At 43.7% G+C, this 16,690-nt stretch overlaps 1 protein-coding gene across 2 annotated transcripts in view; it reads left to right on the top strand.

The window, feature by feature from the left end:
- Positions 1–16,690, top strand: part of dync1h1 (dynein, cytoplasmic 1, heavy chain 1) — a 33,382-nt gene that overhangs the window by 10,823 nt on the left and 5,869 nt on the right. Inside the window, exons 24-66 of one of the 2 annotated variants that reach the window (XM_077538586.1) lie at positions 6–179; positions 1,825–2,179; positions 2,767–2,961; positions 3,119–3,401; positions 3,487–3,587; positions 3,964–4,123; positions 4,218–4,458; positions 4,524–4,707; positions 4,809–5,021; positions 5,344–5,582; positions 5,788–5,944; positions 6,018–6,242; positions 6,323–6,553; positions 6,681–6,821; positions 6,932–7,165; positions 7,527–7,733; positions 7,823–7,944; positions 8,229–8,394; positions 8,479–8,642; positions 8,757–8,886; positions 8,972–9,105; positions 9,187–9,301; positions 9,382–9,543; positions 9,624–9,838; positions 9,913–10,117; positions 10,402–10,575; positions 10,658–10,777; positions 10,880–11,000; positions 11,781–11,976; positions 12,740–12,857; positions 12,938–13,153; positions 13,234–13,446; positions 13,745–13,872; positions 14,254–14,407; positions 14,516–14,662; positions 14,742–14,892; positions 14,974–15,227; positions 15,380–15,514; positions 15,631–15,725; positions 15,829–16,003; positions 16,085–16,160; positions 16,233–16,393; positions 16,467–16,578. In XM_077538586.1, coding sequence (XP_077394712.1) covers positions 6–179; positions 1,825–2,179; positions 2,767–2,961; positions 3,119–3,401; positions 3,487–3,587; positions 3,964–4,123; positions 4,218–4,458; positions 4,524–4,707; positions 4,809–5,021; positions 5,344–5,582; positions 5,788–5,944; positions 6,018–6,242; positions 6,323–6,553; positions 6,681–6,821; positions 6,932–7,165; positions 7,527–7,733; positions 7,823–7,944; positions 8,229–8,394; positions 8,479–8,642; positions 8,757–8,886; positions 8,972–9,105; positions 9,187–9,301; positions 9,382–9,543; positions 9,624–9,838; positions 9,913–10,117; positions 10,402–10,575; positions 10,658–10,777; positions 10,880–11,000; positions 11,781–11,976; positions 12,740–12,857; positions 12,938–13,153; positions 13,234–13,446; positions 13,745–13,872; positions 14,254–14,407; positions 14,516–14,662; positions 14,742–14,892; positions 14,974–15,227; positions 15,380–15,514; positions 15,631–15,725; positions 15,829–16,003; positions 16,085–16,160; positions 16,233–16,393; positions 16,467–16,578 — 7,499 coding nt within the window. Of the gene's footprint in view, positions 1–5; positions 180–1,824; positions 2,180–2,766; positions 2,962–3,118; positions 3,402–3,486; positions 3,588–3,963; positions 4,124–4,217; positions 4,459–4,523; positions 4,708–4,808; positions 5,022–5,343; positions 5,583–5,787; positions 5,945–6,017; positions 6,243–6,322; positions 6,554–6,680; positions 6,822–6,931; positions 7,166–7,526; positions 7,734–7,822; positions 7,945–8,228; positions 8,395–8,478; positions 8,643–8,756; positions 8,887–8,971; positions 9,106–9,186; positions 9,302–9,381; positions 9,544–9,623; positions 9,839–9,912; positions 10,118–10,401; positions 10,576–10,657; positions 10,778–10,879; positions 11,001–11,444; positions 11,641–11,780; positions 11,977–12,739; positions 12,858–12,937; positions 13,154–13,233; positions 13,447–13,744; positions 13,873–14,253; positions 14,408–14,515; positions 14,663–14,741; positions 14,893–14,973; positions 15,228–15,379; positions 15,515–15,630; positions 15,726–15,828; positions 16,004–16,084; positions 16,161–16,232; positions 16,394–16,466; positions 16,579–16,690 lie in introns of both variants that reach the window. The other variant, XM_077538585.1, reaches the window with a different exon arrangement.

The following is a 16,690-nucleotide window of genomic DNA, read 5'->3' as shown; positions in this document are numbered from 1 at the left end:
TATAGTATCAGCACTGAGTTCTTGGCTCTGATGAAGAAAGTGACCAAGTCTCCATTGGTGATGGATGTGCTGAACATACAAGGGGTGCAGAGGTCCCTGGAGAGGCTGGCTGACCTCCTTGGAAAAATCCAGAAGGCCCTTGGAGAATACCTGGAGAGGGAAAGATCCTCATTTCCAAGGTATATTCAGTTTTCAGTTAGTTATGGGACTTGATTTTTAAAAAGGAAAAAACGTGTCTTAATTGGAGACATTTACGCCATCTCTTTTTTTTTCCCACTCTAAATGCCACTGAAATGAATCTGAAATGAAACAAGTACCATATTGTAGGCTACTTGAATTTAAAAAGTTGTTGCAGTTCCACTTAGATCCAGTAGGTGTCTTCACCACCCTTTCAAACGGTTGTCGCTTGTCAAAAAAATTGAAGAAGCAGTGCTAATGCTAAGAACAAAGCAATGTGATTCATTTGATTGTGTGTGCCTTCATCAAAGAAAGACACTGGCACATACAGACACAACTACTTTTAGTAACATGAATTTAGCTGGTTGTTCAGCGGCTTCGCATTGGCGCAGTGATGGGAAAACAGCTCAGAGATTGGGAAATCTGCTTCAACAGTATGAGATTGTTTGCACCAATATTTCTTCTCCTCTTTCAGTCAGTTACTGAGACAAACTAGCCTTGCTTGTGCTAGAACGGTTGACGTTAGCTGTGGCTTACATTGAAGTCCCAATGGTAAATTATATGAATTTTAGATCACATAAAACGGCTTATTGTGCATAAGAATTTTACTAGGAGCTGCATGATTTCCTGGTTCACGTTCCATAACTGATGCCATGTAGTGCTTCTTGAAATACCAAACCAGTTTAGTCAAGACATTCTGTGCTTCTGCCCCACTGTTACGATCCAGAAGGTTCAATTTACATAAACTGCCCCTCGAGTGTCCCCATCTATGGGATCCACCATTGTTGATTGACTACAGAAATGACGTCAGTCATTTTCAGTCTGGACATAGAGGGTCTGAATCTCAGTCTCCATTTACACCATTGAAATTGCTTGATTTTGTTTTGTGAAAATAGTCACTTTAAAGGGCTCAAAGATAGTAGCCGCTCACCCTCTGTTGACATGGTGACAAAGGCCTTACTCTTAACTCATTCACTCCCAGCCATCTTCACAGAAACAATCCCCTTCGCTCCCGGCTGTTTTACTGGATTTTGACTGATTTTGCCGGGCCCACAGAATATTGTGTTCTATTGCTGTAAAAACATGGAACCCACCAAAAGAAAGATTAAAGTCTCTTCTTTCACCAGGAAAAAAAATGTATATTTCTGTTTCCGTTTTGCAGCAATTAACATTAGAATATAGCTAAGTTTCATCATTACAAAGCTATTTAGAATTGTGAGAAATTGAGCTTTTTTTTTTTTTTTTTTTTTTTTAAAACATGGCCCTGGTTGATCTCTTATACTCTGCTGCCACCTGCTGGCTGTTTGTGTAACAACTATCATGTCTTTAACCGTTCTTTGGCATTGAGAGGCTACATCAAAGCCTTCTGTATGCGGTAGCTTTAAAATATAAAAAAATAAAATAAAAAAACAACCCTAAAACATATAAATACGCCTTTGGGAGACTTAAAATGTTTAAAATAGAACGTATTTATCCGTTTTTGGGAGCAAATGAGTTAATATGAGGCAGAACCAGCCCTTTAAGCTGCATGATTTTAACCATAAAAGTATGCTGCAATTTGTCCTTTTCCTATCAGAGACCTTTTATTAAGATGCCTAGAAACTGTTTTAACATCACATAATGTCCATTTTAAACTGCCCATTCCAGGTTCTACTTTGTGGGAGACGAGGACCTGCTGGAAATTATCGGCAACAGCAAGAACGTGGCCAAACTGCAGAAGCACTTCAAAAAGATGTTCGCCGGCGTCTCCAGCATCTTGCTCAATGACGACAACACCGAGGTGCTGGGCATATCATCCCGCGAGGGCGAGGAAGTCGTCTACAAAACGCCCGTCTCCATCACGGAACACCCCAAGATAAACGAGTGGCTCACGTTGGTGGAGAAAGAGATGAGGGTGACGCTGGCCAAGTTGCTGGCAGAATCCATCACGGAAGTCACAAGCTTCAATAAGGGTACTGCTGTTGACCTGAACCAGTACATCAACTGGATCGACCGTTATCAGGTTGGATGTCATGCTGTTCATGTTACTTTACTTTACTTTTGATGCCTCTCGTGCTTTAATAGACAATCAATTATCTAATTAAGCTGTTTTATTAATGAAGTAATCTTTTAGAGCCACTGTTTAATCACCAAATTTCGGCCTCTCGGATAATTTTTCTCTGATTTTTGTAGCCCTTCATGAAAGCCAAATCATTATCTTTTGCGTTTATCAAAATAAAACATTTGCAAGCATCCACTTTTAACTTGGAAAACGACAACCAAACCAGTCCAAGGTTAGCGAGTACGTCAATCGTACATCATGTGGTATTGCTTATGTTGTTTATTGATTGATTGATTGATTTTAAAACAATATGTTGGTATGTATTTTATGATTGTAAATAATTTAAAACGAAACAATTGTGGTTTTAATCTGGATTTTTAAGAGCAAATGCACATCATTTCTGTATTTTAAACAATGTGGCTGTCAATTTAATTTCAAATGAAATAATAAAAATACTTGACCCTGGGAAAGTTGCTGAATAAGTGATTTGTGATCATCATCAGCCGATTGTGAATCTTAGTGTAACTTCTTCATCTTTGTTTCTACAGGCCCAACTGGTGGTGCTGTCCACCCAAATTGCCTGGTCCGAAAACATCGAATCTGCCTTGACCACAGTCTCCGGCGGTGGCGACATGACCCCCATTCATGGGGTTCTGTCAAATGTGGAGGCCACGCTCAATGTGCTGGCTGACACTGTGCTGATGGAGCAACCTCCACTTCGCAGGAGGAAACTAGAACACTTGGTTAGGGAAAACAAATATCGTAAAGTGTTTATTATTGCAGTGTTATTTTGACTCCAACATACACGTTTCCTAAGTTATGATTTGTCACTTGATCTGTTGTTGTTTTTTTTTAATACTTCTTATCTGATGTATTTTTTTTCCCCGTTCCCCCAATCAGATCACTGAGATGGTGCACCAACGTGATGTGACCAGGACTCTAATCAAGAACAAGATAGACAACCCCAAGTCCTTCGAGTGGCTCAGTCAAATGCGCTTCTACTTTGACCCCAAGCAGACGGATGTGCTGCAGCAGCTATCCATCCAGATGGCCAACGCCAAGTTCAACTACGGCTTCGAATACTTGGGCGTCCAGGATAAGCTCGTCCAGACGCCACTGACCGACCGTTGCTACCTGACTATGACTCAAGCTCTGGAAGCTCGCCTCGGAGGGTCACCATTTGGTTTGTTTGACTTTTGATTGCTGCTAAGCATTTGTTTAAACATGAGATTCAACTGATTTTAGTTCATTAATCTGTATTGTTATAGGTCCTGCTGGCACAGGAAAGACTGAGTCTGTGAAAGCTCTGGGTCACCAGCTTGGTCGCTTTGTCTTGGTCTTCAACTGTGATGAGACTTTCGACTTCCAGGTACGCTTCATACTGAGCTGCCACCGTAAATGCATAACACAAAATAGAGTAGCCTAAGTGTTATTCAAAAACAAGGTAGAGATTTTATTTCTTAAGGTAGGGATCATGTTCTTGTAGGCCACTGTAACACTATACATAACTTAAAATATTAACAGCATTGAACTGTATTGGAAAAAAACTACTTAAAAATTAAAATGTACTCTACTGGAATAAAAACTTTAATCTGCTGTAATATACTGTTTGACTATTTAATTCAGTGATTCTTTGTGTACCACTAGAGGGTGCCTGTGCACAACTAGTGGTACACATTACACATTTTTTTAATTGTGTATATGTTGCATAATTTGTATCATTTTTTTCCACTTCTTGATTTTAGGCCATGGGTCGTATCTTCGTGGGACTGTGTCAGGTTGGCGCTTGGGGCTGCTTTGATGAGTTCAATCGTCTCGAGGAAAGAATGCTGTCTGCCGTCTCCCAGCAAGTCCAGTACATCCAAGTGGCCTTGAGGGAACACAGCAACCCCAACAGAGACAGGAGTATGTAAACAGCCAAAATCCATGACAAAGAGGGAAGGGAAAAAACGGCTTGAACTTGGACCACTATAAAGCATTTCTCTTGTCATCCCTTCAGGTGTACCTGTCACCACAGAGCTCCTCAACAAGCAGGTGAAGGTGAGCCCAGACATGGCCATCTTCATCACAATGAATCCTGGCTACGCAGGTCGATCCAACCTGCCCGACAACTTGAAGAAGCTCTTCCGCAGCTTGGCCATGACCAAGCCGGACCGTCAGCTCATCGCCCAGGTCATGCTCTACTCTCAAGGCTTCCGCACAGCCGAGATCCTTGCCAAGAAGATCGTACCCTTCTTCAAGTAAGAAAAAGTCATTTCAAAATTTTTTCACAGAACCTGGTTGCTGATATTCTCTTCCATTTCAGGCTGTGTGACGAGCAGCTGTCATCCCAGAGTCACTACGATTTTGGCCTCCGAGCTCTCAAGAGTGTGCTGATAAGTGCTGGTAATGTGAAGCGAGAACGCATCCAGAAGATCAAAAGGGAGAAGCTTGAACGCGGGGAGGTCGTTGATGAGAATGAGATTGCAGAGAACCTCCCTGAACAAGAGGTAAGAGGATTTTTTTTTCTTTGACTTTTACAGATAAAGTGTAATGAGATTAATGTATGAACCCTTAACTGATATCAGTCTGTTTGCCTCTGCTGCTTTAGATTCTGATTCAGAGTGTGTGTGAGACCATGGTTCCCAAACTGGTGGCAGAGGACATTCCTCTTCTGTTCAGCCTGCTGTCCGACGTCTTCCCTGGCGTGCAGTACATGCGTGGCGAGATGACTGCGCTGAGGGAGGAGCTGAAGAAGGTCTGCAAGGAGATGTACCTCACATATGGCGATGGTGACGACGTCGGCAGCATGTGGGTGGAGAAGGTAAGCGCCAAGAACATGCTAAATGTATTGCGAAAAATAAATAAAAATTTTGCCTAAATGACAAGAGTTCTATAAAAAATTAAACACAAATGTATTGTGCTTGTTAAATACAACCAAATTTTTGAATCACTTGACAAGCACGTCAACAATGTAGATTGATGGCAGAACAATACCATCATTAACATCCATCCATCCATTTTCTTGACCGCTTATTCCTCACAAGGGTCGCGGATCATTAACATCATTACATGAAAGTAGACCAGACGCACTTCCAACTTCCTATGATGTCTTCTGAAAATGTGTCATTCACATATCTTTTTAGGTGCTGCAGCTGTATCAGATCACACAGATCAACCACGGTCTCATGATGGTGGGACCTTCAGGGAGTGGAAAGACCATGGCTTGGAGGGTGCTCCTCAAAGCCTTGGAGAGGCTAGAGGGTGTTGAGGGGGTGGCTCACATCATTGACCCCAAAGCCATCAGCAAGGACCACCTGTATGGAACCCTGGACCCCAACACCCGGGAATGGACCGACGGCTTGTTCACGCACATCCTCAGGAAGTGAGCAAAGCAATGACTAGATTACCCATTTCACCACATCTGTGCCATTAATGTGAACGACACAAAAGTCAATTAGCCAGTCCCCCAATGATCATGTCAAATGCCATGTAAGGGGTTGTTTACCCAAGATCGTTTGATCTCTTACCACCCGGAAATGATGATGATTAGGTCTGAGCGGTTTTAAACCTCTTTCTTTGAAATCCAGGATCATTGACAACGTGAGAGGTGAGTTGCAGAAGCGCCAATGGATCATCTTTGATGGAGACGTCGACCCAGAGTGGGTTGAAAATCTCAACTCCGTCTTGGACGACAATAAGCTGCTCACGCTGCCCAACGGAGAGCGTCTCAGCTTGCCGCCAAATGTAACAGCAGCCCCTTGTCTTTTTCTTGTCCTCCAGTCAAATCTGGTATTAACCATTCTGTGGTTCTCTCAAGGTGCGTGTAATGTTTGAGGTCCAGGACCTGAAGTACGCCACCCTGGCCACAGTCTCCCGCTGTGGTATGGTGTGGTTCAGCGAGGATGTGCTCAGCACAGACATGATCTTCAACAACTTCCTGGCGCGCTTCCGCAGCATCCCACTGGACGAGGGAGAGGATGAGGCTCAGCGAAATAGGAAGGGCACCGAGGACGAAGAGGAGACTGCTTCGCCCATGTTGCAGGTAATGCTGTGAGAAATGAGTTTTGTCCACAATGTGATAAGAGCGCTTCACTGACACACTCCTTATCTGTGACACGCTAGATCCAGCGAGATGCTGCCACCATCCTCCAGCCCTACTTCACCTCCACCGGCCTGGTCATCAAGGCCTTGGAGCACGCCTCTAAGATGGAGCACATCATGGACTTTACCCGCCTGCGCTGCTTGGGTTCTCTGTGTTCTATGCTGCATCAGGCTTGCCGCAATGTGGCGCTCTACAACAACAACCACCCTGACTTCCCAATGCCCATTGATCAGCTTGAGAGATATATGCAGGTCACCAATCAATTTGAACATTCGTCAATTCAGAATATGGTGTTAAACTATATGTCTTAAGTCTTTACTTGGACCAGCTTTTACAACAATATGAAAGTTATCTCGTTTTGCTGATGTTTATCAACAGAGGTATCTGATCTACGCCATTCTTTGGTCGTTCTCCGGCGATGGACGGCTCAAGATGAGAGCTGAGCTTGGGGAATATATCCGTCGCATTACCACTGTGCCCCTCCCCACTGCCCCCAACATTCCCATCATCGACTATGAGGTAAAGACCTCAAGAATCACCATAGATGTCCATCCACCTCTGACATAGAAAAGCGATGTTTTTATCTGACTATGAAATTACCTGCAACCAATGCTCCCACCCACCCTCAGGTTTCTATCACAGGCGAGTGGCAGTCTTGGCAATGTAAGGTGCCCCAGATCGAGGTAGAAACCCACAAGGTGGCCTCGCCAGATGTGGTGGTTCCGACCTTGGACACCGTTCGCCATGAGGCTTTGCTCTACACTTGGCTGGCTGAGCACAAACCACTAGTGCTGTGTGGACCCCCTGGCTCTGGAAAGACCATGACACTGTTCAGCGCCCTCAGGGCCTTGCCTGATATGGAGGTGAGAGACAATACCAAGGCAGTGAATGCCTGAATATTCTTGCCTCTTGGCTGATTTTCTTCGAAAAATCTCGCCTATTCGCTCTTTTTGTGTTTAGACCAAAGATGTATCTAATATGAAAATATTCTTTGGCAACTTACATATATACTGAAGTGAAGGGAGGAGCTTAGCCAGAATAAGTGCTTTGTGGCATCTTGAGGCAATTATAAACCTTTTTTTGTTGGGCATCATTTGCTTCATTTTCACTTTTTATGGCACAGCATTGTCCCCATTCCTCACAAATAGCTTGACTTCACTGTATTTAAATTTGTGTCAGGCAAATTACTAAAATGGACATTATTGTTTTATTGATTTTTGCCAGGTTGTTGGTCTGAACTTCTCCAGTGCCACCACCCCAGAGCTGCTGCTCAAAACCTTTGACCACTACTGTGAGTACCGTCGTACTCCCAACGGTGTGGTCCTTGCACCCGTGCAGCTCGGCAAGTGGTTGGTGTTGTTCTGTGACGAGATCAATCTTCCCGACATGGACAAGTACGGCACACAGAGGGTCATCTCCTTCCTCCGACAGGTGCGAAATGGTCTTTACAAACAAGGTGATACAGCAGATTTGGTAACCATTGATATGTTAACAGCTCTTTGTCACTTTCATTTTTACAGATGGTGGAACATGGAGGGTTCTACCGCACCTCAGACCAGACTTGGGTCAAACTAGAGAGGATCCAATTCGTGGGTGCTTGTAATCCTCCCACTGATCCGGGCAGAAAGCCCCTCACACACAGGTAGGAATTATGAGTCTCTTATGTACAGTGGCACCTTGACTTAAGGGTAGGGCCTGATTGATCTGATTTTATTTATTTATTTTATTATTATTATTTAAATAGGGGGCGGGGGGTTCAGATATTTTGGCAGAAAAAAATATCCTGTATCCTTTAGTATATTTAACTTGCAACAGAGGGTAATTTTCAAGTACAAAAACATGCACAACAGTAAAAACTGATTAATTTACCACAACTTTATATTTAGTCCGTATATATTTTTCATGTGTCCTTTTTTTTTTTTATAGATTCCTGCGTCACGTTCCTGTGGTGTACGTCGATTACCCTGGCCCAGCCTCTCTCACTCAGATTTATGGCACTTTCAACCGCGCCATGTTGCGCCTCATCCCCTCTCTGCGCACCTATGCTGAACCTCTTACTGCTGCCATGGTTGAGTTCTACACCATGTCTCAGGTAAACTAGAAAATACTGGACACCTGGTTAACCAGCATCTTATAAACACATCATGTTTAGCTTGTTAAATTTATCTGCTTTTAGGAGCGTTTCACCCAGGACACACAACCTCACTATATCTACTCTCCCAGAGAGATGACCCGCTGGGTGAGGGGTATCTTTGAGGCCTTGCGACCTCTTGAGACCCTCCCAGTGGAGGGACTTATCCGCATTTGGGCTCATGAGGCTCTCCGCCTCTTCCAGGATAGGTTAGCACAAGCTGATATCTTAAATTCATGTTCTTCTCCTTTCCTTTCCTTCAGTCAGTTTTGGACCTTTGTTATGTCATAATTGTGGGTGTTATTCCGCTCATTTGTTTATAGGCTGGTCGGTGATGATGAGAGAAGGTGGACAGATGAAAATATCGATGTGGTTGCGCTCAAACATTTCCCCAACATTGACAAGGAGAAGGCTCTCAACAGACCCATCCTCTACAGCAACTGGCTCTCAAAGGTAAGCAAAGCAGTAGCACAATGCATTGAACATTCAACAATAACCAAAATATGTATAAATAATTTTCTCTCTTGTTTGAATGTAGGACTATATCCCAGTGGAGCAGGAGGAGCTGAGGGACTATGTGAAGGCTCGTCTTAAGGTCTTCTACGAAGAGGAGCTGGACGTCCCGCTTGTACTGTTCAATGAGGTGTTGGACCATGTTCTGAGAATTGATCGGTGAGTGACCACCAGTATAAGGTAGATTTTATTGTACAGTGGTTAAATGAGGAATTCTTAAATCTAAATGTCCTCTTTTAGAATCTTCCGCCAGCCACAGGGACATCTCCTGTTGATTGGTGTGAGTGGAGCAGGGAAGACGACTCTGTCTCGCTTTGTTGCCTGGATGAACGGACTTAGTGTTTACCAAATCAAGGTTTGTACAAAAGAATTTCTATCCCAAGCAGCCATACGGATGCAATTGTGTTCATATAAACTATTTTTGTGGGTATTCAGGTACACAGGAAATATACCGGCGAGGACTTCGATGAGGATCTGCGTACTGTGCTGCGACGCTCCGGTTGCAAGAATGAAAAGATCGCTTTTATCATGGATGAGTCCAATGTGTTGGATTCTGGCTTCCTTGAGAGAATGAACACCCTGCTGGCCAATGGAGAGGTAGCATTCTTCATCATTTTGCACTTGTGCTAATTTTTCCATGTTGTGTTTAGGATTCCCTAACGTGATGAAATCCACAGGTTCCTGGTTTGTTCGAGGGGGATGAATATGCCACCCTGATGACGCAGTGTAAGGAGGGCGCTCAAAAGGAGGGGCTGATGCTGGACACCCACGAGGAGCTGTACAAGTGGTTTACCAGCCAGGTTATAAGGAATCTCCATGTTGTTTTCACCATGAACCCCTCGTCGGAGGGCCTGAAGGACAGGGCTGCCACATCTCCAGCCCTCTTCAACAGGTAAATGGCTTAAGAATGATTAGAACTACACTTGGGAGAGACACTTGGTTGTTAAATGACACTATTTGCTCAAGGTGTGTGCTGAACTGGTTTGGAGACTGGTCCACTGAGGCTCTTTACCAGGTGGGCAAGGAGTTCACCAGCAAAATGGACTTGGAGAAGCCCAACTACAAGGTGCCAGACTACATGCCCATCGTCTATGACAAACTTCCCCAGCCACCGTCTCACAGGGAGGCTATCGTCAATGGCTGTGTGTTCGTGCACCAAACACTTCATCAGGTAAACAAACATACCGTATACTGAATCTTAGCAGGAAAAAAATCCAAATTGAATCTAATCGTGAGGTTCTTAACAGTACCCAGCCCTGCTTTTAAGATTTTCAGTATAGTATTATATATATTATTATTCCCTGAATATATTACATTACTCCATATGTGTTGTAGCACCTCCTACTGTCCCAAATTCACGCACAAGGCAAAGATTTGGTTGTCTCATTCGCTGAATTTATGAAAAAGTTACATCTTGTGTTATAGTGTATAAATAGAAATCAACACTTGTCACAGGCTAACAACCGTTTGGCTAAGCGAGGCGGTCACACCATGGCCATCACTCCTCGCCACTACTTGGACTTCATCAACCAGTACGCCAGCTTGTTCAACGAGAAGCGCAGTGAGCTGGAGGAGCAGCAGATGCACCTCAACGTCGGTCTTCGCAAGATCAAGGAAACAGTAGATCAGGTACAAAGTCTGTCACATTTGACAGTTTGGTACTTACTTCACTTCTAGCTACACAATGGTAATTGCGTTTCCTCATTTGAAGGTGGAGGAGCTTCGTCGCGACCTTCGAATCAAGAGCCAGGAGCTGGAGGCAAAGAATGACGCTGCCAATGACAAGCTGAAAAAAATGATTAAAGACCAGCAGGAGGCTGAGAAGAAAAAGGTCAAATTAAACATTTGAACTCATTTCTTTTTACATGACATAAATTTTCAATCTCTGTATTGAAAAGCACAATTCCTGAGAGTGTGACTCCCCTGATTCTAGGTCATGAGCCAGGAGATCCAGGAAGCTGTGTATAAGCAGCAGGAAGTGATCAAGGATAAGCAACTGAGTGTCAAACAGGACTTGGACCAGGTGGAGCCAGCTGTCATTGAGGCTCAGAATGGTATGTGTACTTAATTTAAATTGAGGTTTTGCCTTTTTTTTATATATTTTTTTGTGACATATTGGTTCCTTTCCTAATGTACAAATTTCGTGCACAGGTGAGTTTAAGGTGGTTCTGAGTCTGATGTGATTTTTTTGATGCTACAAAGGCATGCAGTGGCATCAGAATGCGGCACAAGAAGGCCGGCCCAGTTAGCACCTTTTGTACTGTTTTTCTTTTGATTTTTCTGCCTGTCGTTATATTTACATCACTGACATAGATAGCTGAACAAAGATACACTATTTGCAGAAAATACTATTTTTTTTTAGACTGGTTCAATGAAAGTTGACAATTTCCCACAGTACACATGATCTGTCATGACACACTGTGGTAGGTAATTACTGCTCTAATGGTTAACCTTTCTTTTGACATAATCCACACTTACTGTTCATATGATGTTGCTAGCCGTTAAGTCCATTAAGAAGCAGCACCTGGTGGAGGTGCGTTCCATGGCCAACCCGCCTGCGGCAGTCAAGCTGGCCCTGGAGTCTATCTGCTTGCTCCTGGGCGAGAGCACCACCGACTGGAAGCAGATCCGCTCCATCATCATGAAGGAGAATTTCATCCCCACTATTGTTAACTTCTCTGCCGATGAGATCAGGTGAAATAAGCGATTATGTGAAACTGTTCACTAAGAGTGTATTTTTCTCTCCCCTTTTTTCTTGTCCCTTCTCCCCCTCCTTGTTCTTCCAAATGGTGCTTTTGCACCACCTCTTTCAAACACACCTGTCATCTAACTAGCGGTGAGCTCAATTAAACGGCAGCATCTAGTAGAAATGCGGACTATGACCAATCCCCCGGCTGCAGTCAAACTGGCCCTGGAATCTATCTGCCTTTTGCTTGGCGAGGAGACCAGTGACTGGAAAAAAATCAGACAAGTTATTATCAGGGACAATTTCATCAGCAGCATAGTCAACTTTTCCTCTGAGGAAATGAGGTACCAACAAGTGTCCCCGCTTCTGTCCACTCTTTGTCAGATGGACACGCAAATCAGTGAATCAGCACACCAATCAAGTGACGCCTTATGTAAAAAAGAAATTCAAACAATTATATAATGGATGAATAATTGAGATAACTTGCTTAGATCTTTGCAAATGGTTGTCATACTCCTATCCTCCTCTCCTTTAATTCATGTGAAAAAAATAAAATACAAATCTGATTCATGATTGTCATATATCCTCAAATAGTGGTCTCCCCTCATATATTCCATGCTCACTTGTCTAAACGTTTCTTCATCTCACAGCATTTTTTTTAAGTAACATTAAAAAACATACAACAAACAAAATTGACATACACTTGGTCCTAGCCATGCAGCAATTGCAAATCTAATATACATGCCATCTTGCCAGTGATTGGACGTATGTGTTTCTGTCGCACTGTTTTGGCTGATGTGTCACTCAAAAGGGACAATCACTGGGAAAAAATTCAAGGAAGGGACAATTTGTTTCGGCTCTAACCATTTCATTATAGAAACTAACAAAAGACCGTGAATAAAAATGGCTTTTGTGTTGGGTTTGACATTTATTCTTTAATCAATGAACATCTATGGCAGTTCACCCACACACAAGCATTTCAATAAGTAAAGGTAATTTATGCGATTGAGTGAAGAAACACCACTGGCCACTATTTCTGGCGAATACTGTGACTTGCTTACTCTAATTTGGGGTATTTGAGTCTAAAACCAGCCGGCTTTTGTCTAGTGACTCCATCCGTGAAAAGATGAAGAAGAACTACATGTCCAACCCGGGCTACAATTACGACCAAGTCAACAGGGCCTCGCTGGCTTGTGGACCTATGGTGAAATGGGCAATAGCTCAGGTAACTGAACAGACAAACAAATGTTATAATAAAGGCAAATTTGGAAAAAAAAATACTGATGACTGCTGTCTTTTCTCTAGCTCAACTTTGCTGATATGTTGAAACGTGTGGAGCCCCTGCGCAATGAGCTTCAGAAGCTCGAAGACGACGCCACAGACAACAAGACGAAGGCTGAAGAGGTGGAGCAGATGATCAGGGACCTGGAGTCTAGCATTGCTCGCTACAAAGAGGAATATGCCGTCCTTATCTCGGAAGCCCAGGCCATCAAGGCTGAGATGGCTGCAGTCGAGGCCAAGGTCGAGGCCTTTTAAATCTCTATCGCCATTCTTCCTTGTCTGCCCGGTCGGTTTCTTGATTCGTTTTTAAAATCCTATAGGTGAACCGCAGCACAGCCCTCCTGATGAGTCTGTCAGCGGAGAGAGAGCGCTGGGAGAAGACCAGTGAGACGTTCAAGAACCAGATGTCTACCATTGCCGGAGATTGTCTGCTCTCTGCGGCCTTCATCACGTACGCCGGCTACTTTGAGCAACAGATGAGACAGAACCTGTTCACCACTTGGTCTCATCACCTGCAGCAAGCCAATATACAGGTATGGTATTAAAACATACGCTACTTCACAAAACTTGAGGTATTGGGTAAAATTTCACCCACAATGACCCTCAAATACACCATGACCTTGTTTGAGAACAGAAAGTTAAAAAATTTCAAACATTGAACAGTTGGCCTTGTGTATTCAAATATTTAGGGAAGGTCAAATTCAGTTGACTTGTGCATTTAGGTTCATCTAGACATTTCACCCGAAATCACGAAATATGGATACTAGTGGACAACTGGACATGCTAGCTGGTTAGTCAATGGTCTTGATTTAACACACATTTCTTTCTCAGTTCCGTACCGACATTGCTAGGACGGAGTATCTCTCCAACGCAGATGAGCGGCTCCGCTGGCAGGCCAACTCTCTTCCAGCGGATGACCTCTGTACAGAAAATGCCATCATGCTCAAGCGATTCAACAGGTCTGTATAAATGATCATTTCCACCTCATAATTTAAGTCAGGACTGGACAAAGTATGACCTGACATCTGTTCATTACATTAATTAAGCCCACCAAACTTTTATGGTATCAAGTCTTTTAAGATTTCTAGCAATATTTTTTTTTTTTTTTTTTTTTTAACGTATGTATTGTAATTTTAACCACGTATCTCGTATAATTTGTTAAAATAAGCTACATAACAGGATGCAATTTCAATTTTTTATTTTTTATTTTTAAACCACATGTATAAATGGTGTGGCATATCTGTCTGTTTCAAAAAATCAAATGTGTCCCTTAAGCTCAAACATTTGTCCACCACTGTTTTCTAACAATGAATGTTGTAACTCATCTTCGCTTCCTCAAGGTACCCGTTGATCATCGACCCTTCTGGCCAAGCTACCGAGTTCATTATGAATGAGTACAAAGACCGCAAGATCACCCGCACCAGCTTCTTGGACGACGCCTTCAGGAAGAACCTGGAGAGCGCCCTGCGATTCGGAAACCCACTGCTGGTTCAGGTATTAGCAGTGGCTCATTTGTCTAACTTCAGTGCAGGCAGCCCCAGTGGGTACTGGTAAGATTCTACTGCTACTATTTTTTTTGTTTTTTGCTTTTTTTTCTAAAAGGACGTGGAGAGTTACGACCCCATCCTGAACCCAGTGTTGAACAGAGAGGTCCGCCGAACCGGAGGCCGTGTCCTCATCACTTTGGGAGACCAGGATATCGATCTGTCGCCTTCGTTTGTCATCTTCCTCTCAACGCGAGACCCTACGGTGAGGAGGCTAAACACCATCATTAGCTAGACATTGATAGGCCGTAAGACAGACTCACTAGTGTCTTTTCTTAACGCAGGTGGAGTTCCCACCGGACTTGTGTTCTCGTGTGACATTCGTCAACTTCACGGTGACTCGCAGCAGCCTGCAGAGCCAGTGTCTCAACGAGGTGCTGAAAGCAGAGAGGCCCGACGTAGACGAAAAGCGCTCAGACCTTCTCAAACTGCAGGGTGTGGGACACAACCATGACATTAAGAAAGAACCAGTGATGCCGAAACACATACTAATCCAAATCTGTCTTGATTATTTAGGTGAATTCCAGCTGCGTTTGCGACAGCTGGAGAAATCCCTACTGCAGGCCCTGAATGAGGTAAAGGGACGAATCCTGGACGACGACACCATCATCACCACGCTAGAGAACCTGAAGAAAGAAGCTGCCGAAGTGACCAGGAAGGTTGAGGAGACGGACATCATCATGGCCGAAGTGGAGACAGTGTCGCAGCAGTACCTCTCCCTGTCATCTGCTTGCAGCAGCATCTATTTCACCATGGAGGCTCTCAACCAGGTCTGAACATGTACTGAACATTAGCCGTTTAAAGTATCGTATGTTCACCAGACCTTTTCCCGTGTTTTTGTTACTAGATATTGAGTAATAAGAGTGTATGTTATCAGACAGCTGTGATGTACCATTGTTTTTCTTTTTGTGATTTTCTCCAGATCCACTTCCTGTACCAATATTCTCTTCACTTTTTCCTGGACACGTACCACACCGTACTGTATGAGAACACCAATCTGAAGAGCATCAGCGACCACTCGCAAAGACTCGCTGTCATCACTAAGGACCTCTTCCAGGTATCACATGAAGAAATTAAACAGTTTGACAAGAAAAAAACTTTTTCTTTCTTTCTTTCTTTCTTTTCTTTTTTTTTAATTTATTATTATTTTCTGGACTATTTGTTTCTTTGTAGGTGGCATTCAACAGGATTGCTAGAGGAATGTTGCACCAAGACCACATCACGTTTGCTATGCTGCTGGCTAAGATCAGCCTCAAGGGAATGACCAGGTCAGTAATAATAAATACGTAAACTCCTAGAGCGCCCCAACTTGGCTATTTCAATGTTTTGTTTTGTTTTTATCTAACTGATCCTAATCTGTCGTCGTTTTAGCGAGCCCTCATACGATGCAGAGTTCCAGCATTTCCTCCGTGGTAAGGAGATTGTGCTTACTGGCACATCCCTGCCCAAGGTGAAGGGTCTGACCACAGAGCAGTGTGAGGCCATGGTCCGCCTCGGTCGCCTGCCAGCATTCAAGGACTTGGTGACGAAAATTCAGTCTGATGAGGTGAGGAGTCTGAAATGCTTTTTGTGTTGTTTTAATTAGCTACACTTAACTATGATGTGTTTGTGTGTTTTGTCACCTCAGCAAATCTTCATGTGGCTGGAGAGTAACACTCCCGAGCTAGCTGTTCCTTACCTGTGGTCTGAGGAAAAGCCATCCAGTAAATATGTCAACATAAGCCAATGGTCCACATAAACTTCTCTGCACTCGCTCATCTGCTTCTCATTCTCAGCTCCCATTGGCCAAGCGGTGCACCAACTGCTGTTGATCCAGACATTCCGTCCGGACCGTCTGCTGGCCATGTCGCACATCTTTGTTGCAAAGGTGCTGGGAGAGGCCTTCATGAGCATCATCGAGCAGCCCATTGACCTGGCTAACATTGTGGATAGCGAGGTACTGATGTTTTTCAAGCAGAAGAAGCGTTATTGTCGGTAGTGTTGACTTTCTTGTTGCCTCGTGCGTTCAGGTGAAGCCCAGTACGCCAGTCCTCATGTGTTCTGTCCCTGGTTATGATGCCAGCGGCCTGGTCCGAGATTTGGCTGCCGAGCAGAACAAACAAATCACTTCTATCTCCATCGGTAAGAATAACACAAATTGATTGGTCGTATTGAAATCTAAAGCCATTTTTAGGGGTCGTGTGCTCCGTGTTAACCAAAGATTTCTTGGTTGTGCAATTTCACATTTGATGGG

Source organism: Festucalex cinctus, chromosome 12 (genome assembly GCF_051991245.1).
Source record: "Festucalex cinctus isolate MCC-2025b chromosome 12, RoL_Fcin_1.0, whole genome shotgun sequence".
In the NCBI taxonomy this organism is placed as follows: Eukaryota; Metazoa; Chordata; class Actinopteri; order Syngnathiformes; family Syngnathidae; genus Festucalex; species Festucalex cinctus.
The sequence above is the reverse complement of the archived record's forward strand: the minus strand, read 5'-3'. Positions and strand labels throughout refer to the sequence as shown.